The sequence below is a fragment of the Xiphophorus couchianus genome, chromosome 5 (assembly GCF_001444195.1).
Source record: "Xiphophorus couchianus chromosome 5, X_couchianus-1.0, whole genome shotgun sequence".
In the NCBI taxonomy this organism is placed as follows: Eukaryota; Metazoa; Chordata; class Actinopteri; order Cyprinodontiformes; family Poeciliidae; genus Xiphophorus; species Xiphophorus couchianus.
In genome coordinates this window covers 4,081,104-4,103,319 of record NC_040232.1, presented here as the reverse complement: position 1 = coordinate 4,103,319, position 22,216 = coordinate 4,081,104, and the positions used below count along the sequence as shown (strand labels likewise).

Genomic DNA, 22,216 nt, shown 5'->3' with positions numbered 1-22,216 from the left:
TTTGTTGTTCTGCAGGTGTGATGCCTAAGAGAGGCCTGGATGTCAGCTCATGTGAGGTTTTCAGGTTCTACAAAGTGGTGACAGTCAAGAGTCTCATTGAGCCCGTTTCCATGATTGTACCCCGCAGGGTGAGAGCGCTCAGATTTACACAGACCTCAAATGCATCACATAAATTATCAGAGAAACATCCGTGTTTTGGGTTTCATTTATTCTGCCTGTTTTGTTGTTTTAGTCTGAGTCGTACCAGGAAGACATCTATCCGATGACGGCAAGTAACAGACCAGCTCTGACTGCAGACGAGTGGCTCAGTGGGGTCGATAAAGGTCAGCCTCATTCTTATTCAGCTAATTATCTAATCAGATCAATGCTCATAGTTCTCCTGGTCTTAACCGTTTAGGCCCGATTCTCATGTCTCTGAAGCCCGGGAGTGAACTGATGGAGCCTCCGTCAGAGACGAAGGCGCTGGCCAACTCGGTGGACGCTCGCAGGTCCCGGAGCCGGCCGGGGGTGCTGCAGCTCTCCTACATTCAGGACCAACAGGAAGCCAAAGAAACGAGCGACCAGGTTGAAGACGACCGCAGTCAAATGCCTGTGATCAACGGGGAGGACCTGGCACTTTGCTCGCCTCCCAGGACAGAAAGCGAGGTGCGTTTAATATCCAAACACACTTAGAACCAGCCTGAAAACACATAGTTATACTTCACTTTACATTTCTAAATGTTGAGCATTCATCTGCACCGATTATAGTTTTTGTAGTGCTGTACAGCTAATCTCGTAAAAAATGTGATTATTATAAAAATAGTTTTTCTCTTATTCGTGATGAGTCCACCAGAGGGCACATTAAGGAGTAAATGTACCTTACAATCCCATCAGTCCAGTACACAGTTTTCTACAGAATCTTCAAACTAAATCATAATAAATAATGTTAATTAAGGGAATTATGACATTGTCTGGGAAAACAAGTTCTCTTATAGCAAGTAGTAAGAGTATTTAAGCTACACTAAGAAAATTAAGAAGTATAAAGTCCTAAAATTGAGAATAGTCATTTGAGAATAAAGTTATAATTTTGAGAATAAAGTGATATTATGAGAATAGTCTTATGACTAATATAAAAATATGAGAATGGTCATATTGTAAGGAGTATACATAATATATCATGACTATTCTTGTAATACTACGAATTCATTCTCGTTCAACGTTCTCGTAATATCACATAATTTTATGACTTTCTTGTCATTTTTTCCTTAGGATAAACTTAATACTCTGTTGCCTAATTAATATAAAGAATAAATGTTATGCTTTGTAAACCTACATTTTCAGAATGACATGGAAGTATTTAACATTTTGTAGCGCATGCAGAAATGATACAGGTGTCAGTGCTAAAACAGAAGTCATGCTAGCAACTTTAGCATAACTTCCACTATGCTGGCAGTTTTAGCATAACGTCCGTTTTAGCATCACATGTTGGCATAACTTTTGCTGTGGCTTTTTTGCCTTTTGTTGACACTTGATTTACTCGAAATCTTTCAACTTCAGATATTCACTTCATTCCCACTGTGGGTAAAACATCCTTTCCCCTCGTGTTTTCTGTGTACCTGCAGCTGCGTCTGAAGTTCCTGAAGCAGCAGGAGGAGATCCGGCGGCTGAGGGAGCTCCTCAACCAGAGGGAGGTGCGCGTCAAGCAGCTCGAGCTGGAGATTAAGAACATCAAGAACTCCCAGACGCAGAGCTAACTTTTACGAGCGTCCCGGTTTCCCCACGGCGCTGAGCGGGACACTCCGGCTCAGATCTCGGAATCAGAAAGGCCTCGTTCTTTAAAACTTCCTGGCTCTCCCGAGACTCAAACCTCGACTTGCAGCCAACACTTGGTGCACATATTCTTTGTTTGTGTACATAAACTTTTTACCTTTGCCCCGTTTCTTTTATACACTTCACTGCTATGCAAGTTTACTGTAATATTTTTAGCTTTTTTTTAACAGATGTTTGAGCCTGAGCCGAAAACGCTGAATTTATTTTTTGTGCTTGATTTAAAAAACTTTTCTCCTGTATTTAAACTGCTGTAAGTGAATGAATGTGAAAGAGCTAAACGAATGACCTGCCTGTTGAACCCGAGCTCTGCCTTTCTATAAGCCGCAGATCGCTTTATTCCAGCTTTTATTTTGAAATCGTCTGGAAGCAGATTCATTTTAATGTGTACACAAAATCTGAAACTGATGCCATGTATGAGTTTTAACCCTAATTTTTATATTTATTTCAAAATGTGGGCAGGGAATACACATTTTAATCAGGAATTTGAATCCCCGGATGTGATTTATTTGGCAAATATATGAAGATGAAAATGAACCAAATGCTGTTTTTATTTTTTTGCTGTGAAAAAGTTAATGACTTATGATTGTCTCCTTTCATTTTTGCTTGGTATCTTTTTTATTTTGAGAGTTTTAAGGTAAAACACTAAATCTGCAAAGAACAATAAGCTCCTGATGAGGTTTAAGTAAGATTAGCAGGGATGTCTCAATCATGATTTTCTGCTTACAGCCAATGAAAACACAAATTTTTAGGATTAGAAAATTACATCAGACCAATTAAAAAACAATTTTAATACAGAAATGTGAGCTAAAACTGCTTAATATAATTTTAAATGTAATTTAAGATTTTAATCTAGTAAATGAGGAATACATAATCTGCTCTAATTTATTTAATATACCGTAACTATATTTTTTGTCATCCTTGGTAATTTTCTTACATGTTTTAAGACACTGGATTGCAGCAAATTCATACAAAACAAATATTCTAAGTTTGTCTGGTTTTAACTGATTTTTATTCAAGGAATTGATTACTAAATGGCACCAAACAAAAGTTTTAAACCACAAAAATAAGAGTAATAAAATGATTTTTCCTGTAATCTTTTTTAAATTTGTTAGACTTTGGTTGCTTTTAACTAATTTTATGTCCTGTTTATTCCGACCCATTTATTGATTTAAATTCTCAGGTTCAACCTTTTTTAGGACACTCAATGCAATACTTGATTATCCATGCAGGCTATAAGAAGACTGTTTCTCTCTTTATTTTCATGCAGAGAATCATGTATGGTCAGCAAAGGGTTACATGTGCTGCTAAACTCAACGAATGAGCCAGTGTCCCGTCAGCACATAGCAGGATGTTGCAACAAAACAGTTAAAATGTGATCTTTATCCTCTGTGGCCAACATTTTTGTTTTAATGAATCAGTTTATATCTTGAATAATCCGTCACGTTTTGCTGGATTCTTGTGTCCCATTTCATGGACAAAACCTTCACACTCGTCTGCTTCGATTGATTTTATGGCTCTGACAAACAATTCCTACATATTGTCATAATCTCATACTTTTCCGCAATTTACGGTGTTTTTGCAGCCCTTTCTTAAAGTACACTTGTAAAAAGTTAACATATTAGGCTCTTTCTCAGCATGAAAATGACCAAAATGCTAAACTTTTATTTATAAATATGTTAACTCTGTTACATTCCGTTTGAAAGTGATACATTTTTGTCTTCTTATTTGGTACAGCCCCCTTACTTTTTATACCCTTTTTTTACGTTTAAGAGAAAATCTAAGGCTAAAAATTGGAGGTAACTCGCTACCTAGCTACTTTTGCTGCACTTAGCGCCGTTGTTTGCGCATGCGCACTGACAAGTGCTAGGAAAGTCCCTTGGTTATAATGGCGGCTGGTAAACGAGTAAAGAAAACACCAACTGGTAAGGCCGCTGACGGGACAAATGAAGGGCTAATGTCTATTTTTTTATATCATGCGATTTACCCACACCATCTTTGATCATCTAGTAGATCTCAATCACCTCTGGTTTAGTATCATCAGCAGGACTTGAAGAATGCCGAGAAGCCATAGAAAAGGACGTTTATCGGCCACTTGCCACACTGATGTCAGCTTAGCCTGACCAACGCCTTTCCATGCACTCCCGCTCCCTGAATGGTTGCTATGGCAGATTAAAGGATTTGTCCAAGATGCACGAGATAATCAAAGTAACTTCAGGTATGTTTCTGGTCAGGGAATAACATTGATTTAATGCTTTTAAAAATATCATTTGAATTACACCCCCACCTTTTAAAAATGTATTTAAACGCTTTTCTATCTTTTCATTCAATAACATTGAATGAAAACTGATCCTATCTGTAATCTTTTTAATTTTAAAGACAGCAGAAAAGTAAAGCAGGGAGCAAGAAAAGCCAAAAATGTTAACATTTTATTTACAAAGTTGTTTTTTTGTCATACAGAAAGTAAAAATGTAGCTACAACCTTGATTTGTGCAACAGGCCACCACACTAAAAACCATGGCCTGCTGGTTGCACAGCTGCTATAGCAATAATTTTATTGGGAAAAAATAACAGAAAAAAAATAGGGAAATAATAAACCCAACAACAACAAAAAAAAAATAGAAGGAAAAAAATTAATCCAACAAAATATTAAAAACACAGACCCAAAACTAGATACCAGTCCCAAAGTCCTCACACGGGAATACATAAAGAGGGATGGACAGTGGAAATGTGGAATGCTGAGTGGTCGGCTGCCTGAGAACCTCTAGGGTTGCGGGTGGGAGCGAAGTGGGGGCGTTAGGTGGCTCTCAGTTCCTTGGTGTGGGAGGAAGGAGAAGAAGAAAAAAAAATTAAAGATGGGGATTGTGGAAGGGGGCAGCTCCACTCGGCCCACCCGTCGGTACAGTCTTGCTCGTAAAAAGAGCGCAGTGCTGGGGGGAGGAACAGGAAGGGCAAGTTGACACGGTTTAAAAAGGCGGTGCGAGTTGTTGGAGGGTGGACGTTCGGGTTTGTGAGGGGGTCAAAGAGGGAAAAACTCGGTAGGCTCTTGTTTTCAGTTTAATCGTCATCTTCGTCATCCTCATCGTCGTCTTCGTCCTCCGCATCTCGCTTTCTCTTCTGGCCTTTCCCGGCGTCTGCTTCTGGGTTGAACATACACAGAACAAAAACTTCATCAAACTAATGCAAAAAAAACTATAATTAATTATGCAAAAAAATCTGCCTAAACCAATTCCTGTGGTCATATACTAGGATTATGGCCACATGTTTGCGTATATATTCCATATTCAGGCAACACTCTGTTCTTAATTAGCGCCCTCTACTGTTCAAACTGTGTCACACCAGGAGAGTAAAGTTTTATAATTTTGTAGAAGTCATCCACTGGGGTTTGGTAAAACTTTATATTTTGCATAAAGTGAAGACAAACTGAATTCCATAAACAAAACTTTCCAATGGGCGGAGCCAATAGACACCGGGGGCGTGGTCACGTTAATATGCGTTTCTTGGCTCCAGTTTTTTGTTTTTTTTTTCTTTTCAGAATTTGATTATTGAAAGAAAATCCTCTTTGCCTTTCAGAAACAATCTAGACTTGGGATTTCCCAAAACACAAATTAAATATTTCCAGCTCTTTGACGTACATCATTTATTAAGAGTAATTAATTAATATTATCAGTTTATCTGCAATTTCAGATGTTATTTTCTATTTTAAATCCAGATAGGAAGAAGAGCTTCTGTTAGGTTCAGACTAAAATTTGGAATATATTTAGAATATAAAAGAGTTTTGTTTCGATTAGTAAATATTTATTAAAACTCATGTTTGCTTAATGCAGATTTTATCATCCATCTGTGTAAATAGGAGCTTTAAATAGATACTCACCCTCTTCGTCTTCATCCTCATCTTCATCCTCATCCTCCACCTCTCCATCCTGACCGAACTCGTCGTCCTTCATCAAAAACATTTACAAGTTAAAAAAAAAAAAAAAAAAGCAGCACACTTTATGTAAACAATCCATCAGGATTGTTTGGGTTTTCTTACCTCCTCTTCACCACTAACTTCCTCGTCATCCTCTTCTCCTTCTACTTCCTCTTCATCTTCCTCATCATCATCCTCCTCGTCAAAGTCTTCCTCCTCCCCATCTTCGTCTTCCTCCTCCTCTCCCTCTGTAAAAATAAAACAAAAGAAATAAGTAAAACTCAGATTCTCCAAAACCTGATTTTTCCCTTCAGTCAGTGAATGCACCATGCAGTAGCAAACAAAAAACATCTGCCACATAAAAAAAAAAAGTACAAGATGTTTTTATAACTTCTCCCTTATTTTGAATGTAATTTTTCTGTAATTAAACAACCAATGGTCACGTTAAAGATATTAGCAGGAGTAAAGATGCAGGTTCATCCCTTTTCCATATAATGTCCAATGATGGCTTATTTTATTTACAAAATTAAAATATTTTATCCCCTTTTAATTAAATGATTAACATGACAAATCTGAGATTTATAAAAGCTCATTTTGTACATACTGACCTTCAGTATCATTCTGCATGCAGTAATACTGTATTACAGAATAAATGCTGTCGGTGCTAAATTTCAACCGGCCCCCAAGTGGAAAGCAGGGGAAAACCCCCCGAAACCTTCTGGGAAATCTAGATTAAAGATTTTCCTCATCTATTGAATGCAACTCTGTAAAACAGAGACGTTATATACTTTTATTTTATTTTTTTCGATGACCAAGACCAAACTGCCTTCAAGCTTTATGTCTGCACAGATGCATAAAGTTATTCTGTCATTTTATAAACAGGCAACATTTTCTACATCTGAGCTGAATAAATGTTTTCCAAACAAAAAGTTCATATTTAAAAACAGTTTCTACAAGTTTCAGATATATTCATAGAAAAAACAATATTTAGGCAAATTACCTTAAGCTGTTTTCACTTAACTTTAGGTAGGATAAATATAATTGTCAATTTAAGCTGGAGTAGATGCAATGTAGTTTCAGAGGCAATCTTAATAAATAAAACAATCTTCAGGCTCTCCATCAGTTCTACTAAAATTTAAGAAGTATGTATAAACAGAAAAAAAGTCACTTTGACTATATGGTAGACATTCCTACAGAAATAGATATGGAAACAAAAATGGGATTGACGATCATAAGATTAGATGGATGTTATAAGTAAATGGGATGTGGAGAAACGTCTGGAACAGAAATGTTTTCTAGACTGCAGAGAAATCCTGGCTGATCTATCAAGTTTGAAAAATAAGAGCGTTTCATATATAAAGTTTTAATTCACACTAAATATCATAAATTATATGCCTAAAGTAAATATAGGATATATATTTTATTTTGGCTGATTTTTTTAGCTAATTTTGTGTTGATGTCAACAATCCATGTTTTTTTCTATCTTGTTTATGTTTCTGGAATGGAAGGATGTTGGTCATGTGGTATTTGTTTGGTCATGTGAGTCAGTGATGCAGCACAGGATTGTGGGTATCTAACTGAAGCAGAGAAACAATGTCAGCAACATATAAGATATTGCTACATTTTGGTAGCGATATCTACCGAAATGTAGCGATATTTTCAATCGCTACATTTACCGATATTTATATTGGCCAATAAAGAAGTCCGATATAAATATCGGACTTCTTTATTGGCCCAAATATTTATATCAGCGCATTCCTATGCAACACCTTTGTGTTTTAATTTCTTTCTATCTTAATTGCATCCCATTTGACTCTTCAACAATGATGATCATCAGATAAGCAAGTTATTAAGCTGACAAAAAAAATATTTCCAAACTGGAGCCTGTAACAGCCACTACCAAGTGTGTGTTCACACCAGCCCTGTTTAATCCGCTTCAATTAAACTCCAGTCTATTTGTCTACAAAGTCCGGTTTGTTTGGGAAGATTTGAACCCGAAATCGAAACTCCGCCGCCGACCAAAACAGCAAACACTAGTCCGCCTAAAAACCAAAGATTTGGTTCAGTTTAAGTGAACTCTAGTTTGATTGGAATATGTATATATATATATATATATATATATGTGAATGCCAAGCAGACCGGAAACTGCTTCAATTAGGAAGTGGACTATAGTGCAGTGCATTTTGGGTAAATACAACCAAAACAAACATGCGTTTCTATCACTAGCGCTTTTTTACCAATGACAAATCCTACAGCCACTAAAATCTGACGCTACTCCATTTTTGTTCATATTTTGTGAAGAAGGAAGTTGGAAGCCACGTGATCAACAGCTGGAAATTACTACTGGCGAAAAAGACAGAGATGACAGGAAGTGGTAGGAAGATGATGGCACAGCATATTTTTTAAATGACTTATCGTGTGAGCAAACTTATTCACATGTGACTTTAATTGTATTTTTTTTAATGTTAGCAAAATATCGACAAAGTTTTTGGCACATTTGAAATGGAAACACAGCTACAGTCTTCTTCAGAGGTTTGCATATTTCCTTCAGTGGTTCCTGGTGCAGCGCCCCTATGGGCGAGGAGTGGAGCAGCTTTTTCAAACGGTTTGGTTTGTTTGACACAGTGCAGTGTGAAAGCAAACCGCATCGACTGAAAATGTAGCAGTATTGCAATTTTGGTCCCCAAACAAACCGAGTCTACCGAACTATCCGGTGCCAAAACACCATAAGAGACTCGAACTTTGTTTGAACACAAATTTTAAAACTTCATACCTTCGTCCTCGTCATCATCCACGCCGTCTCCGTCCACCTCTCCGTCAGAGTCGGAGGCTTCCCTGTCCTCCATGTCGTAGCCATCCAGGTAGGTGAGCTGAGGCAGCAGCTTGAAGACGCTCTCTCTGTAGTCGTTCAGGTTCGTTACTTCACAGTTGAACAGGTCCAAACTCTTCAGGTTTTCCAGCTTTTTCTGCAGACACAGGACACAAATCAAAACAATAAGTTTATAAACATGTAATGTGAAATGTGTAGAGTGGAGTAAAGCTCTATGCGAACAGAAACATACCAACGGTTCCAACGTGCTGATGTCTTTCAATTTGTTTCCGCTGAGGTTTAGATGTGTGAGGTTAGGGAGTTTCTCTGCTAAAACGTCGAGGCCGCCACTGATTCTGTTGTCACTCAACTCCAGCTGGAAGGTAAGCAGACGGAGACGTCAACACCAGCTGGCGGCCAATCTCACGTTAAGGAGCTGCGATGGTGAAATCTTACCTTTTTCAGTTTCGCTAGTTTAGGCAGGTTGGACACTGAGATTAGGCCGACATTTATCAAACTGAGGAATTCAAGGTTGACGAACTCGGCTGTGAGGCCTTCGATTTTCCCTTCAACCGACCGACAATTATCGAGGACGAGTTCTCGTACCTGAAATTAGATTTTTAAAAATTTTATTAATCAATTTTATTACTGAATTCTACCAAAGTCAATCATTAGGAATAAAAAAAAAGAGATTTAAGAGTAAAACATTAATTTACATGTTTTTGTTATTAAATAGTGAAGCATTACAGACTAACACATCCAACATCTAATATAATGCAGTTCGCATCACTCAGGTGACTTGTCTTTATTTTTTAAAAAAGAAAGAAATATTAAAAAGGCCAGATATGTCTAAGCAAGATATATTGTTAAGCCACAAAGACTCAAAATACAACAAATTAAATGTTTAATTTTTACCATAATTTCTATTTTAGATGCCAGAATATGTTGGCATAAAAACATGTTTACGGTCAAATCATTCAATGCAGGTAGTTACTCAACAAGCCCACAGCTTGACACCTCCACCACTGTGCATGGTAGTTGGTATATAGCATTTCTGTGTTGCAGAGACGCACTGATTGCAGTTTTTTGGCCGATCATTGTTTTTTCACCATGTTGTTTCATTATTCAACAACATAACTGAGGCCTGTAGAGTCTGAGGTAAAGCTCCTGGGTTTTTGGCAATTTCTGTGAGCTCACTGTAGATTGATGAACTTCAAATAGTTTGGAAAAACATTTTGGCCCTTCCCAGATCGAGGGGCAGCAACTCCTTCTCTACATTTGCTGCTGACATTTCTCCACTTTGCCAACACACAGATCTATTCCCTCTAGACCAGAAACTAACAAAATTGCTGCTTTTATAGAAGGTAGTCGCACTAAAGATGATTAAAGTCAAATCTATTTGATAATAAGCAACTGATTGCCAATTCTCTATCCAAGCCTATAGAAATAGGATGCAGTTTTAGTTGTAAAATTTGATTTTTACTTGAATGTTGTACAAAATTTCTAACCTACATCCGACTATTGAATCTAATTCATTTGTTCATTTAAATTGATATAAATTTGACCCATTATTGATTCTATATTGCATTGTGTTTCTGTGTTTGTAATGATGTAAAGCACTTTGAAATGTCTTGCTGCTGAAATGTGCTATACAAATAAAATTTGATTGATTGATTGATTTGTCAGGTAAAGTGTTAATCTTGATGCCACATTTTAATGTTTTATTTAGTCTTGATTAGATGTAATTTAGTTTTAGTCACAATTTAGCCATCTGTAGTAATTTCAGTTAATTCTTGAAAGAAAATTACAGAAATGATCAAGAAATAACCTTTCAAAGCAGAGAAATGCATTTTTCCATACACCGGAATTAGATCTGACTGACAGTTTTCATTCATTTATGCCTTGTTTGGGGGGAAAAAGATTGAAAAAAGTATGGTTACATTGTTTGTTTATAAAATAACCCCGTAATAAAGTGCCTAAAGATTAACTGTCACTAAATAAGCTTAATTTATTCATTCTATTAATCTAATTGTTTTTTTAATATAAAAACTTTTTAATGGCATCTTCAAATTTGATTATTGAACAATAATAATGTGGGATCTTTTGAAGTTTTTAACATCTGAGAACAGATTTAATTATTTTTTTGTCTTGGGAGGACCCAGATTTACTTATTTGTTTCACTATAATTTTCAATCATCAAGACATGCACTTTTCAACGTATTTTGCTTTCACAATAGGATATGGATAAAGCTTAAAAACATGTTTTTGTTCATGAAATACTTTTCAAAGCGGCCTACAGACAGGGTAGATGAGAATTAAAAAAAAAAAAAAAAAAACAAAACTTTATTCATGTGTAGTTCATTATTCTTTCAGGGACATTTTGTAACGTTAAATATGAGAAAAACAACTCCAAAGGCGGAGTTTGACTGAGTCAGCTTGAACTCACACTGGTTGCGCAATTAAATGTTGGACAAAAACAATGAAAAGCAGGACTAGCAGAGGGGAAAAACGTCGAAATGAATGGCGTTTCTGGTACTAAAAGGACTTTTTGTGAGTGTCCTTCACCAAGCCGACACAGATAACCGTCTGCTTTCTTAAAACCCAAGCAGAGCAAAGCAGTAGCTTGCTATGGCTTCGCTAATGCAGCCACTAATGACAAATGCAATGATTTTTGTAAGCTAGCTGGCTACAGCTAGCCATTGCCCCCTTTTATAAACGCTGCGGAGCGGCAGAGCAGCTGCTACAGACCGCCCGCCATTAGACAGCACCACAGCAACGGAAAAGGACTGCCAACACACCCCAGAAAAGATTCACCCCTTTTCGATAAAACCAGCTTTGAATAAGAGGGTAAAAGTGGAATATTCATCGTCGTCGAGTGAACGACCGAGGTTGTTTAACGACTCGCTTTGAGGTAGAAGTTGCGAAGGAGAGAGAACGGAAAATTAGTGAGGAAAAAAAAAACAAAGATGGAGACGGTTCCTTTCTGCCAGGGCTTCAAAGACGACAGAGCGACAACATGGCGACTCCAAAGCTACAGTATGCAGCTCTCCCAACACTTCAATGGCGGAAAGGGATGTTTAGAACGACTTATTACAGATATTTAAACCTCAAAACAACACTTTTTATGTCTGAAAAATGTCTTTAGTGCAAGCGTGGCTTGAGTCGAAACGCCGACCGTTGAGTTTTTCGGTTGCCCACGCATGAAACGCGGAGCACCGGATCTCCGTGTCACGCAGACAGGCTGACTCGGTCTATGGGGCGGCCACCAAGCCAACACGTCAAATTTGATTAGCTGCGTACGCGAAGTTTAGCTTTAATATTCATCGACACAACAGCTAATCGTGTAATTTTAAGTGTATGAGTGGATAAAATTATACTGTCTTTGGGTAATGTAGAAAAGGGGCAATATGGCGACCACTGAAGTTCGCTTCCGAATTGTAGTTTCGTTGAGTAAAGGGCTGTTTCACTGCTTTAGATGTAACCTGGAATAGTACATTTGATGGCCTAAAAATATAGCTGGCAATCTTTGAAGCTTTTATTCCATTTGCGAAATAAAAATTATTTACCTTTATCAGAAATAGAGCGTCAACCCTGTTTAAGTATTGTATTCTTTGATCAATAGGTAAATTAAACAATTTTAAATGGGGGGGGGGCGATTTTTGAAATTTCACAAATTGAATACAGGTTTCAGATGTTATAAGATTTGTTAAGAATCCATATCTAGATAGCCAGCCATAGTTTAAATCAATCTAAGTTCTATTTTTGGATGTGAACATGATGTGGTCTGCCCTACACAGCAAGAAAATAAGCCATGTGCATAATCGTCTCACAATCTATATGCAAGACCTAAAAACAAATTTGTATGTTTAAAGCCTGTTAAAACATATCCATTTGATTCATATTTAAAAATCAAAATGCAATTTTTCTCAATTCAGATTTCAAAGATGATGTGCTTTAAATTTTCCTTAAATGTAAGAAACTCCAGTGTAATTTAAATTGATACAGTCAGATTAACAAGAGTGTAATGTAAATTAAATGTGAAAACAAGAAAGCACTGATGAATGATTGCAGCTTCATAGGTCAAAAGATCAGTTTCAACGAGTCTGGCTTTTGTGTGGAATAATCTAATCTATGTTTGACTTGAAATGTTTTGGTTTTTAATCTAAAAACTCTCTGAGATGGTCTACATGCCAAAAATGTAAAACTGAATCTGCGTTTCAGGGTTTCATATACTAGTCTGTTGTTCTAATGCTTCAAACTAATTTCAAAGATTATGTGAAATAAGCTTTATACTGCCCTTGTTTGTGTTTTCTCAAATGAATTACTTCCAAGTATGCTATAACATCCTAAACTATCTTTACAAGATTTTTAATCCATTTGTACAATGGATTAATAAACAATCCATTGTAGAACTGATTAATTTAACTCATGCAGTTTGTAAAATGGATCCCATCCTGAATGTACATGTATAAAAATACATTGAGTTTTTAACAAATCATGAATTCTGTTTAGTGTGGAATAATTCAACCCAGGTTTGGTTAAAATTAGCATTTTAGATTGAAAACTAAAACTCATCCAATGTGGCCTTAACTGAAGTGAAATGGCCCTTTACGAGAGGGATCTCCGAATCACGAGCGAACTTCGGCGTTGTGGTAATATGGCGGGAACAAATTCCTAAGTTAGCTGGCTGGGTTGCGAATAATGGCAGCGCCTGATTCCATTTAAAACACGGGCAGTTTTCTGAGTCTCGCGGCGAAATACAGTTTGTGTGACCACAAAAGCCTGTAACATGAGTTGATTTTGTAGATTTACGTTAAAGCATAGTAACGGCGTAAGCTTTTTTAACGCATGTTTAATAAAAATCAGAAATAGGAGTGGTTATGTATTTGGTATAAACTGTATTTACTGTGTGAGGAGAGTATCATTCCACAGTCGAGGTATAAGTGGGTTTTTTTGTTATTTTCGCTGGTTAAATGTAACATTAAGTGCCGCGACTCTCGATTTCGCCGATAATTAAACTCGTTTTAAACATCCAGGCTCCTGAAATCTGAATTAATGTGTGCTTAAAGAGCGCCGATTTCTTTCTCTCTCTCTTTTTTAGCAGTTGAGCTAGCAGCAAACATGGCTTCCGACGAGTGTATAAAATACAGCGCCGTGTGCATGCCAAACGGCGGCGGAGGAAGCAGCAGAAATAAGTTTACAGATTGTGCTTAGAGCCGTGTGTGTGCAGCGGCGACCGAAGAGGCTGCGAAACGGTTAAAGCACTGCAATAATAATGTCAGCAAACTGGGGGGGAACCGCCGTTTCAAAGTGACCATTGAATCAAGCTTTTCTCGTCTCGTTGCCCCCCTGAATAATACGCCCAATCCGCAACAGTATCGAGGGATTAATGCTTGTTATGCGACTGTTTTTACTCTCTGCTACAAAGGAGAAAACACAGCCTGAAAACCCATGTGGTCACCATTAGCGAGGGGCTAGCCAGAAAACTAAAGGGTTGGTTTTAAAAAAAGCACGACTCACATCAGACGGTGTCCTGTTTCTTAGCTCCAAGTGGATCCTCTTTTTCATGTCCATCTTTTCCCCCCGTGGAAGTGAAACTTTTTCCTCTCTCTCGGGTTCTGCTGGGATCTTCAGTCCAAAACGGCAGAGATGCCCCTTATGGAGGGAGAATATAGGGCTGTGTAATGAAGTGAGCCGAACGCTAAGTTAGTCGGAGAGAAGGGGAAACCATGGAGGGAAACGGGACTGAAACAAAATATATGCTCAACAGCGCCCCCTCCGCTCCGAACCGCCCATCGCCTCTGAAAGGGGCAATGCAGTCAGAAAACATGACGCGGCCCCCATGAAATGGATCTCTGGTGCAGCTGGTTTCTGCGAAGAAGTTCAAATGTCTAAATAATAAAGAATTATTTTAAAGATACCAACCAGATGCTTCTGTCAAATAAATCAGAGGAAACTTTAGATGTAGTTTGTCACATGTAAAATGCTCTGTATTCTGTTTTGTCTACTGTTTTTGTGGTGAAAACACTTTTTAATAGAAATAAAATCTACCAATTCAACAAAAAGCTCCTCCGTGTGTGCATGTTTCCAGTGACATCATTTAATTTGCTAAATTCCAACTTAAAGGCTTTTAAAAGTCTTAATTGTCTCCAGATTTTCCAAAATGGGCCTCAAATTACATTTAATTCTGCCTCTTACTTGGAAATCGAATCATTCCTTGTTTTTTTCATAGATTTTCTAAATGTAAACTTTTTCGTTTACATTTTATTTTTAAAGAAGCACTCATTCGTTTGTTCTAAGACTTGTTCTTGTTATAGTTACATTGTATTGAAACTACAAGGCCTTTTAACCCTTGGAATAATTCTTCTTCTGACTTTTTGTAGTTTGGTTCGGGCTTTTTATGTGATAGAGCAGCTTAATTCCTGCATGTCTTCCCTTCTCTCTCTTTCCTTCTTCACGTCGTGCTACTGATGAATAAATACTGCAAGTGCCAAAAATATTTTCTGTTATTGTTCTGTAAAGCACTTCTAAGTTGCCTGTTTAGTGCAAACCACGTTTGCACTAAATGTTTTAGTGGTAAACGTTTGCACTAAAATGTTTTGGTGCAAAAACGCTTTAGTTTGTGCTTTTTTATGTTGTTCACCGGGTATGACTTGATGATTAGTTGGTACGAAAAAATTGTTTACAACATTAAAAAGACCTAAAATGTACAAAATAGCAATGAGTAAATAGTCAGGGTTCTTTTTGGTCAATTTTTATCTCTTTTTTTTCATCTTGACTTACCTTTTTAATCAAATTAATCCTTTAAAGACATTTATTTATATTCTTTTTGTAGTGTCTACTATGTCAGCCTATTTTCTTGATTCTGGTGCCTCTTGTGATGTCATCAATCCAAATGCACTCAATCAAAGCCAATAGAGATTATTTTCCTCAATGCTCTTTAAAAAACACTGTAATTTTCACAGAATCCAAATACTTCACAAATCAACTTTGTTTTTATTCTATCAGTATATTTTTTATTAGATTGCAACCATATTTTGTTATCCCTTAGTGGGAAATATTTTTTCACTCTATTGTAAGATATGAATTAGTGAAAAAAGACCGAACATTATTTACAGTTTTACAAGTTAAAACAATTTGTATTTGAAAAACATACATAAAAAATATCCAAAGATGTGACACTCTATGGTAAAGTTGATTACACTAATTGTGTTTTGTTGTTAAACACAATTTAATCAAGATAAAATCTACCATTTCAGAAATTGTTAGATTTCTGCCACCACAAACCATGTGGTAAAACTCAGTCCAACTTAAAATCTGTTGTGAAATCATGCTTTGTCTGAAAACGCATCCAAATTTTCTGCAAAAATACGTCTCTTCTTCTCAGCTGGGACACATGGCTCGGGAGGAGGTGTGCATTTGGTTTGGAGTAAAGAGAGCATTGTGCATATATAAGGAGGGCTTGGCACCCCTCCGTCAACCCAACACCTTCACTTCCTCTGAAGTCCTAAACACTGCAGAATACTTCTAAATGTGACTATTGGTGTTTTTTTTTAATTAAAAGAAATATATCTCTAAAAATCTGGATTTTAACATATTTATTAGATGTTTTCAAAGCTGTTAGTGGAAATCCTTTCTAGATGCTACAACTGCAGCCTGTAGATGGCGCTGTGGTATCATTTGGTCTTTACACAGACATTCCTCAGTTTTAGGAGCTGAGGGTGGCTGACTGTCCTTCCTGCTTTCTGGCTTGAGTAATTTGGAGGCCCATGCATACCTGGAAGGAGTTTATCTCAGCTAAAAGATTTTAGGATTTCATCTGAAGACATTTAAAGACATGAAAATACAGAAAAATACTTATATTTTCCTTTCAATCAACCAGATCTTAGAAGTTATCTTGAGTAGTAATCCAAAACACTTTTCACCAATGTATCCAGAAGTGACCGCGTCACCCTTGTGCTTTTATGACTGACCTAATTCAACAGAGATCCAGTCAAATGGTGCTATTGGTGTCACAATGAGGGCAATGGAGATCACATCTCTATTAATTGTGATATAAAGACATTTATATCTGGAAGATCCATTCTCTGGTTCAGTTATTACAGCTAGAAACTAGAAATCAGGCCTGAAATCTGAGTGTAGTGATGGACTCAGACCTGAACCTTCAGTCACATGAAGACAGTTAAAAAGTCAGGCTTCTATCACCTGAAGAACATTTCCAGGATTACAGGACTATTCTCCCAGCAAGATTTAAAGAAACTCATCAAAGTTTTTATCTTTAGTCTCATTGATTACTGCAACAGTGTCTTCACAAGTCTGCCTAAAACAACAATCAGACAAATTAAATATCTTATACAAATAAACCTGACTGACTGATTCATTAATCAGTATTTCTGGCTGCCATTCCAGCATGAAAATTAAAGAACATTCCAATATTCTATCATATTCAACACTAAACATGTCACTTAAATACATTACAAACAGTTTGAGCCTAATACTGATTCTTGTGGTATCTCAGAACTTACATTCAATAATAATGACATATGATCACTTATTTATACAAACAGTTGATGGTTTTAACTTTTTAACCAGTTTAAAACTGTGTTATGATTAATGTTAAGCTTTCTTTAAATCAAAGAAAACTGAATTTTTTTCTAAATGCACAGTGATTGTTGTTTTCATGTGTTGTGGCCAAAGTCTCCAGTAACACAGAAAAAGTCGCTAGATTTGTCAGTTTTTTGATAAAAGTCATCAGAGGAGTCTGAAAAAGTTGCTAAATATGGTGATAAAGAGGCTAAGTTGGCAGCAGTGCTTTCCCTGGTCCTGACCACACACCCCACGCGTAGCCACGCCCCTCTATGTCATGTGACCCCTCCCACTTTGGTGGAATTTTTCACATTTTGTCTGGGGCGAGTTACGCTTTCACATGGGGGTTAGTTACACTTTAAAAAGCAGCATGACACACACCACACTATAAAAAATAAAAATAAAACCTGGAAATTTTTGACTTTTGAAACTTAGCAATTTAAAAAAAACATTCTAGGAAATTCCTGAGATTAATCTCAAAATTTCTTAGTTTTGTTTGGTGGAAATTTAGTCATTTTCTTCTAACTATAATGACTTTAATACAAAACTGATGAGTTAGAAAGCAGTTTTTAAGGTGTGAACCAACTTGAGATACATTGTTTTGGACTCCCAAGTGACCACAAATAAAATAAAATAAAATAAAATAAAATAAAATAAAATAAAATAAAATAAAATAAAATAAAATAAAATAAAATTAAATTAAATTAAATTAAATTAAATTAAATTAAATTAAATTAAATTTGTTTTATTTAGTTTCAGTTTATTTATTCATTTAGTTTCTATAATTATTTTATTGTTTTTTTTACTTTAAAAAGTTTTCAAATTAGAATTCAGCCTTTCAGGAGCAGAAAAAGGCTCCTATTTACTAAGTTTGTGAACGAAAACAAGAAATTTGACTGTTTTGTGGCTTTTCTATAGAAAGAAAACAACAAAGTCCACAAGTCTTCTAGAACCATTTTTGACAGATGAGACCAAAATATGGTCAAATAAAATGAAGCTGGGTCAACCACACCTGCATGTATTGGCTGACAAAGACAGGAATCCAGTTGACACAATGGCCCAGTCAAAGCCCAGATCTCAACCTGATTGAAATAAGGTGCTGTGAATTTAAGAAAACCACTTTTACAAAAAAAAAAGTGTCCATACTCCTCCACCGACTGATAATGTCAAAGAGAAAACCCCTCTTGAATCGAGGGGTTTACTTATTTACCTAAACATTCCCTAAACAGCTGAGACGTTCAGGGTCATTTAATCTGTTCGTTTGGTTTTATTTTCTCCTCTGAGTGGCTCGAACACACACATGGGGACTCAATATGCTGAGAGCAGATTGAGAACACTCCCAACTGAGCGCGCTCCTTCTGCGCGATAAGGAGGGGATGAACCCTGAAGGGTGGGATCTCTCATCTCACTTTGTTTGGTTCCGGCTGAAACACCTGCAGGGAGGCTTTATGGGGAGCTGTTCTGATTATGCATGATTTTGGAGAAACATTTTGAGGAGAAATGTGAACAAAATTCAAACTTTATAACCGACTAATTCAGCAGGTTGCATTGAAGCGTTTTCACCGTTCACACACTGACCGCCTCCCTCCCCTTTCCAAACACACAACTTTCTCTTGCTTTACAGTTTTTTTTCTCCCTCTGACAGCTGAGTGCCAACTCCTCCAGCTTTACAAACACGATAAGGCCCAAGCTGCAAGAACTCTCCCAGCTCTGAGTAATGGTTAACCAGATAATTCATCTGGAGGAGGAGGGGTGGGAGGCAATAGACAACACAGTTTTTTTTTCTGTTCTCTGCTCTGTTTGCTTGCGCGCCTTTACAGTTGAATTCATTCATATCTGCAGCCAGAATGGAGGAGACGTCGCAACAGGAGAATTTACAAGAAGTGGAGAATAAAAACCAACTTGAGGAGGAAGGTATTAGTTCTGCTTCTTTTTTTATTTATTTATTTGCATTTGATCTGACAGAGTCATAACAAGCTGGAGATGCAGTTTATGTTTTTGGGGAATTATTTTAAAGTCAAGGATTGTTCACACATTGCAAAAATATACAATTTTACAAAGTATTTTTGCTCTAGACTCTAGTACAAATATCTTAGTAGACTAGAAGCAAGACAAAGCTAACTGAAAAATAACTTTTCAGCTTATTTTAAGTAAACAATATCATAATATTGATGAAAAATGATGAGTTCCACCGGCAGATAATTTCACTTATAGCAAGACATGTTTCCCATATTATAAGTGAAATAATTGGCCAATGAAACTAGTATTTTCCATCAATATTAAGGAATTATTAAAGCAAACTCCTATTTAAAAATTTTTTTTGTCTTATTTCCAGTGTACTAAGATATTTGCTTTAGAAACTAGATGCAAAATACTAGGTAAGATTTTTGCAGTGTAAGAGTGATCAGTGTGCAGCCACAGAGGAATAATCCTACAACAGAAACCAGGTCTTTCTGTTACTATATGTGTAATAGTTGCAGATTAGTCCATATTTAAGGTTATGGTAATGTTTTTTGGTATAAATTTGTTTCAGGCGGGATCCGGCGGCGACTGAGAGACAGGGAGCTTCTCAGGAAGAGAAAAGCCGAAGCAGAAGAGAAGGAAACTAACCAGTGGGTTTTTGGGTAAATTTCTTTGAAGACAAACCCTGTCAGCAAAAATACAAGTTTAAATGCTTATGCAGAATATTTAAGGTCAAAGTAGACGTTAAAGTTTCTTTACAGTGCATGGCGGTAACACTATCAGCTCTAGCTGCTTATCTCTCGTCTCGTTTATGTTGAATATGGAGCAAGAGGAAAGCAAAGGTTGCTCTGGTGGGTCTATGACGCCCCAGATCACAGCCAGGGACTTTGTACTATTAGCTTAGCAAATGCATCACACCGCCCTGTGTCAGCTAGCTTAACAATTAGCTGGACTCTTTCAGGGTGGAGAGCCAGAGGAAAAGGTCAAGAGGCGAGAACAAGAGTGGGACCAAGAGGAGAGGGAGGCCTCGGAAGACCGACCCTGTCCTGCAGTTCCCAGTGATTCAGGATGAGACTGCAGAGGCCAACTCGGGTCAAATACTGACCTCTCAGACTGGCGTCCCAGCTGTGGAGTCACAACAAGCTCCAGATGTAGATGCACCTGCTCCTGTGTCAGTCCGAAACTCACTTTTTGAGAAGCTAGAGGTAGATTTTGCTCCAGTTCCTGCCCAGTATTCAGCTCCAGATGTGCAGGTTCCAATACAAAATCCCTATGCCGCTTCAGTCCCAGTACAAGCTCAATACGCAGCTCCAGAACCAGTACAAGATCCCCATGCTGTGTCAGTCCCAATACAAGCTTCCTATTCTGCTCCAGTCCCAGTAAAACCTCAATATTCTGTCCCGGTCCCAGTAAAAGCTCCCTATGCCGCTCCGGAACCAATACAAGTTCCCTATGCTGCTTCAGTCCCAGTAAAAGCCTCCTACATGGTACCAATCCCAGTTCAACCTCCTGATGATGACCCATTTGAAGTTCAAACCTCCGATGATGTCCCAGTTCAATTTCCAGATGCTTCTCCAGTCCGAGCTCCATCCCAGGACGTTCCAGCTCCTCCCCAGGTGGAGGCGCTCTACCCAGAGTCTCCAGACAGTGAGACCCCAGACCAGGTTCTGATAGAAGACTTGGGCCCGGATGATGAAGAGGACGTCTCTCCTTCAGAAAACGACAGAGCAGATGAAGGTAGGAATGTCCTGATGATGCTCTCATTGAAGCTGCAGTATGTAACTTTTATTAAAAATATATATATTTTTGTTATTTATACCATATTGTGACAAAATGGTATGAGACAGATAATCTGTGAAAAACTCGAACTCCTCTGCTTTCTCACAGTGCTAATTAGAAACAACCAATCAGAGCCAGGAGGCGGGTCTTAGTGCTGTCAATCACCTTCTTTTGTTATCTGCCAAGCTGCAGTTAGCATAGCCTGTTGTGAATGCTAAGATTAATTAACTTACCCACTGATGACGGCTAAGAAATGCTTTTTCTGTAACTGTAAGTTGTTTCCCCACCATTAGCACATTCAGCAACTAGTAAATGAGATTGATTGACAGCACTAAGACCCTCCCCCTGGCTCTCATTGGTTGTTTTTTGCCAGGAGCAGTACATTTCTTCAGTAATAGTAGCACAAGGAGGAGCTGGATCTTTTCACAGATTATCTATCTCCTATTATGCCAACATTTTGGCAGTTTTAACAAATTTGTAAAATAAAAAAAACATACATTTTTAAAAATAAAAGTTACTTACTGCAGCTTTTATTACATTTTTTTAACTTCATTTTTTATATTTTTTCAGTTTTTAAAGAATACACACAATAAATTCCCGGACCCCAACTAATAAAAGTTCAGAGCATATAGTTGGATAAAGACAAAATAAATAATAATAAAAAGTGAAACCCAGTGTGAGACGTTCAAATAAACAATTGTTGCCAAGTCCAGGCAGAGTTTCCATTTTTTCCCCGCAATTCTTATCAGTAACAAAATGTCAGTTTAACCAGCTTTAGCCGTTTTTTTTAACCGTTTTATTTGTGTGACTCTTCCAGGTTTAGATGAAACTCCACTGATGAACACGGTCGACCAAAACAAAATATACTCTGTCCCAACGCTGTCCAGCCCTCCTCTGCCTCAAGAATACCTGCCAGGGAATCAGATATAAACTTTCCCCATCAAATGTTGCTTCAGTCCAGATCAAGAAAACCCAGATCCCTTTTTTTCTTGTTTAAGGTCTCACTGTGTGTCTCAAGTTTATTTTGGTTAGTGTGCTTTTCTTATTGCAGAGAGACAATTGTTATTGCTCATGTGGAAAAAAAATGCTTGAATGCAAACCATACCTGCATTGGTTATTTATTCTGAAATGTGCTTCACTGCAAACTAATACAAATTTGTCTTTTATTTTTTTGTACTTCGCATTGAGTAAAGAGCAAAATTTTACTTTCATTATCTAATGAAAGAATAACTTGTAATTGTATGTGTAATAGTGGATTGTCTTTCATTTAATTTTGTAAAAACAATTTAATAAAATTCCCTGCTTACATCATGAAAAGCTGGTCCTTATTATCATCTGAGACAGAAAATCATGTAAATATTGAT

The 22,216-nt window shown here is 37.2% G+C and overlaps 3 protein-coding genes across 7 annotated transcripts in view; 2 read left to right on the top strand and 1 right to left on the bottom strand.

Moving 5' to 3' along the window:
* coro2aa (coronin 2Aa) overlaps positions 1 to 2,390 on the top strand; it is a 41,298-nt gene extending 38,908 nt beyond the window's left edge. For all 3 annotated transcript variants that reach the window (XM_028016736.1, XM_028016737.1, XM_028016738.1), the window contains exons 9-12: positions 16 to 128; positions 233 to 323; positions 398 to 645; positions 1,602 to 2,390. In XM_028016736.1, coding sequence (XP_027872537.1) covers positions 16 to 128; positions 233 to 323; positions 398 to 645; positions 1,602 to 1,733 — 584 coding nt within the window. In that variant the 3' untranslated portion in view covers positions 1,734 to 2,390. The remainder of the gene's footprint in view (positions 1 to 15; positions 129 to 232; positions 324 to 397; positions 646 to 1,601) is intronic.
* A 1,832-nt stretch (positions 2,391 to 4,222) lies between these two features.
* anp32b (acidic (leucine-rich) nuclear phosphoprotein 32 family, member B) lies at positions 4,223 to 14,541 on the bottom strand. 2 transcript variants are annotated; one of them, XM_028016741.1, is made up of 7 exons: positions 14,046 to 14,541; positions 8,982 to 9,131; positions 8,779 to 8,901; positions 8,490 to 8,682; positions 5,840 to 5,964; positions 5,681 to 5,747; positions 4,223 to 4,943 (listed from the first exon to the last, which is right to left on the bottom strand). In XM_028016741.1, the coding sequence occupies exons 1-7, from the start codon at positions 14,097 to 14,099 to the stop codon at positions 4,864 to 4,866; spliced, it is 792 nt and encodes a 263-aa protein (XP_027872542.1). In that variant the 5' UTR covers positions 14,100 to 14,541; the 3' UTR covers positions 4,223 to 4,863. The 2 variants fall into 2 exon arrangements, with proteins under 2 accessions (XP_027872542.1, XP_027872540.1); XM_028016739.1 differs by having other exon boundaries at positions 4,226 to 4,946; positions 14,046 to 14,536.
* Positions 14,542 to 18,853: 4,312 nt separating this feature from the next.
* hemgn (hemogen) lies at positions 18,854 to 22,158 on the top strand. 2 transcript variants are annotated; one of them, XM_028016145.1, is made up of 4 exons: positions 18,854 to 19,025; positions 19,645 to 19,723; positions 20,035 to 20,810; positions 21,670 to 22,158. In XM_028016145.1, exons 1-4 carry the CDS (start codon positions 18,959 to 18,961, stop codon positions 21,780 to 21,782), a joined length of 1,035 nt encoding a protein of 344 aa, XP_027871946.1. In that variant the 5' UTR covers positions 18,854 to 18,958; the 3' UTR covers positions 21,783 to 22,158. The 2 variants fall into 2 exon arrangements, with proteins under 2 accessions (XP_027871946.1, XP_027871945.1); XM_028016144.1 differs by having other exon boundaries at positions 18,855 to 19,025; positions 19,645 to 19,735.
* The last annotated feature ends 58 nt before the right edge of the window (positions 22,159 to 22,216 follow it).

What these genes read in the sequence shown, in the direction of transcription:
- anp32b (XM_028016739.1), bottom strand. Translation starts at nt 14,099, where the DNA reads ATGGACATGAAAAAGAGGATCCACTTGGAGCTAAGAAACAGGACACCG. An exon ending in AACTAGCGAAACTGAAAAAG is followed by an intron (nt 8,902 to 8,981) that starts GTAAGATTTCAC and finishes CTTACCTTCCAG; the next exon opens with CTGGAGTTGAGTGACAACAG. An exon ending in GGATGATGACGAGGACGAAG is followed by an intron (nt 5,965 to 8,489) that starts GTATGAAGTTTT and finishes TTATTTTTACAG; the next exon opens with AGGGAGAGGAGGAGGAAGAC.
- hemgn (XM_028016144.1), top strand. Translation starts at nt 18,959, where the DNA reads ATGGAGGAGACGTCGCAACAGGAGAATTTACAAGAAGTGGAGAATAAA. An exon ending in AAACCAACTTGAGGAGGAAG is followed by an intron (nt 19,026 to 19,644) that starts GTATTAGTTCTG and finishes AATTTGTTTCAG; the next exon opens with GCGGGATCCGGCGGCGACTG. An exon ending in AAACGACAGAGCAGATGAAG is followed by an intron (nt 20,811 to 21,669) that starts GTAGGAATGTCC and finishes TGACTCTTCCAG; the next exon opens with GTTTAGATGAAACTCCACTG.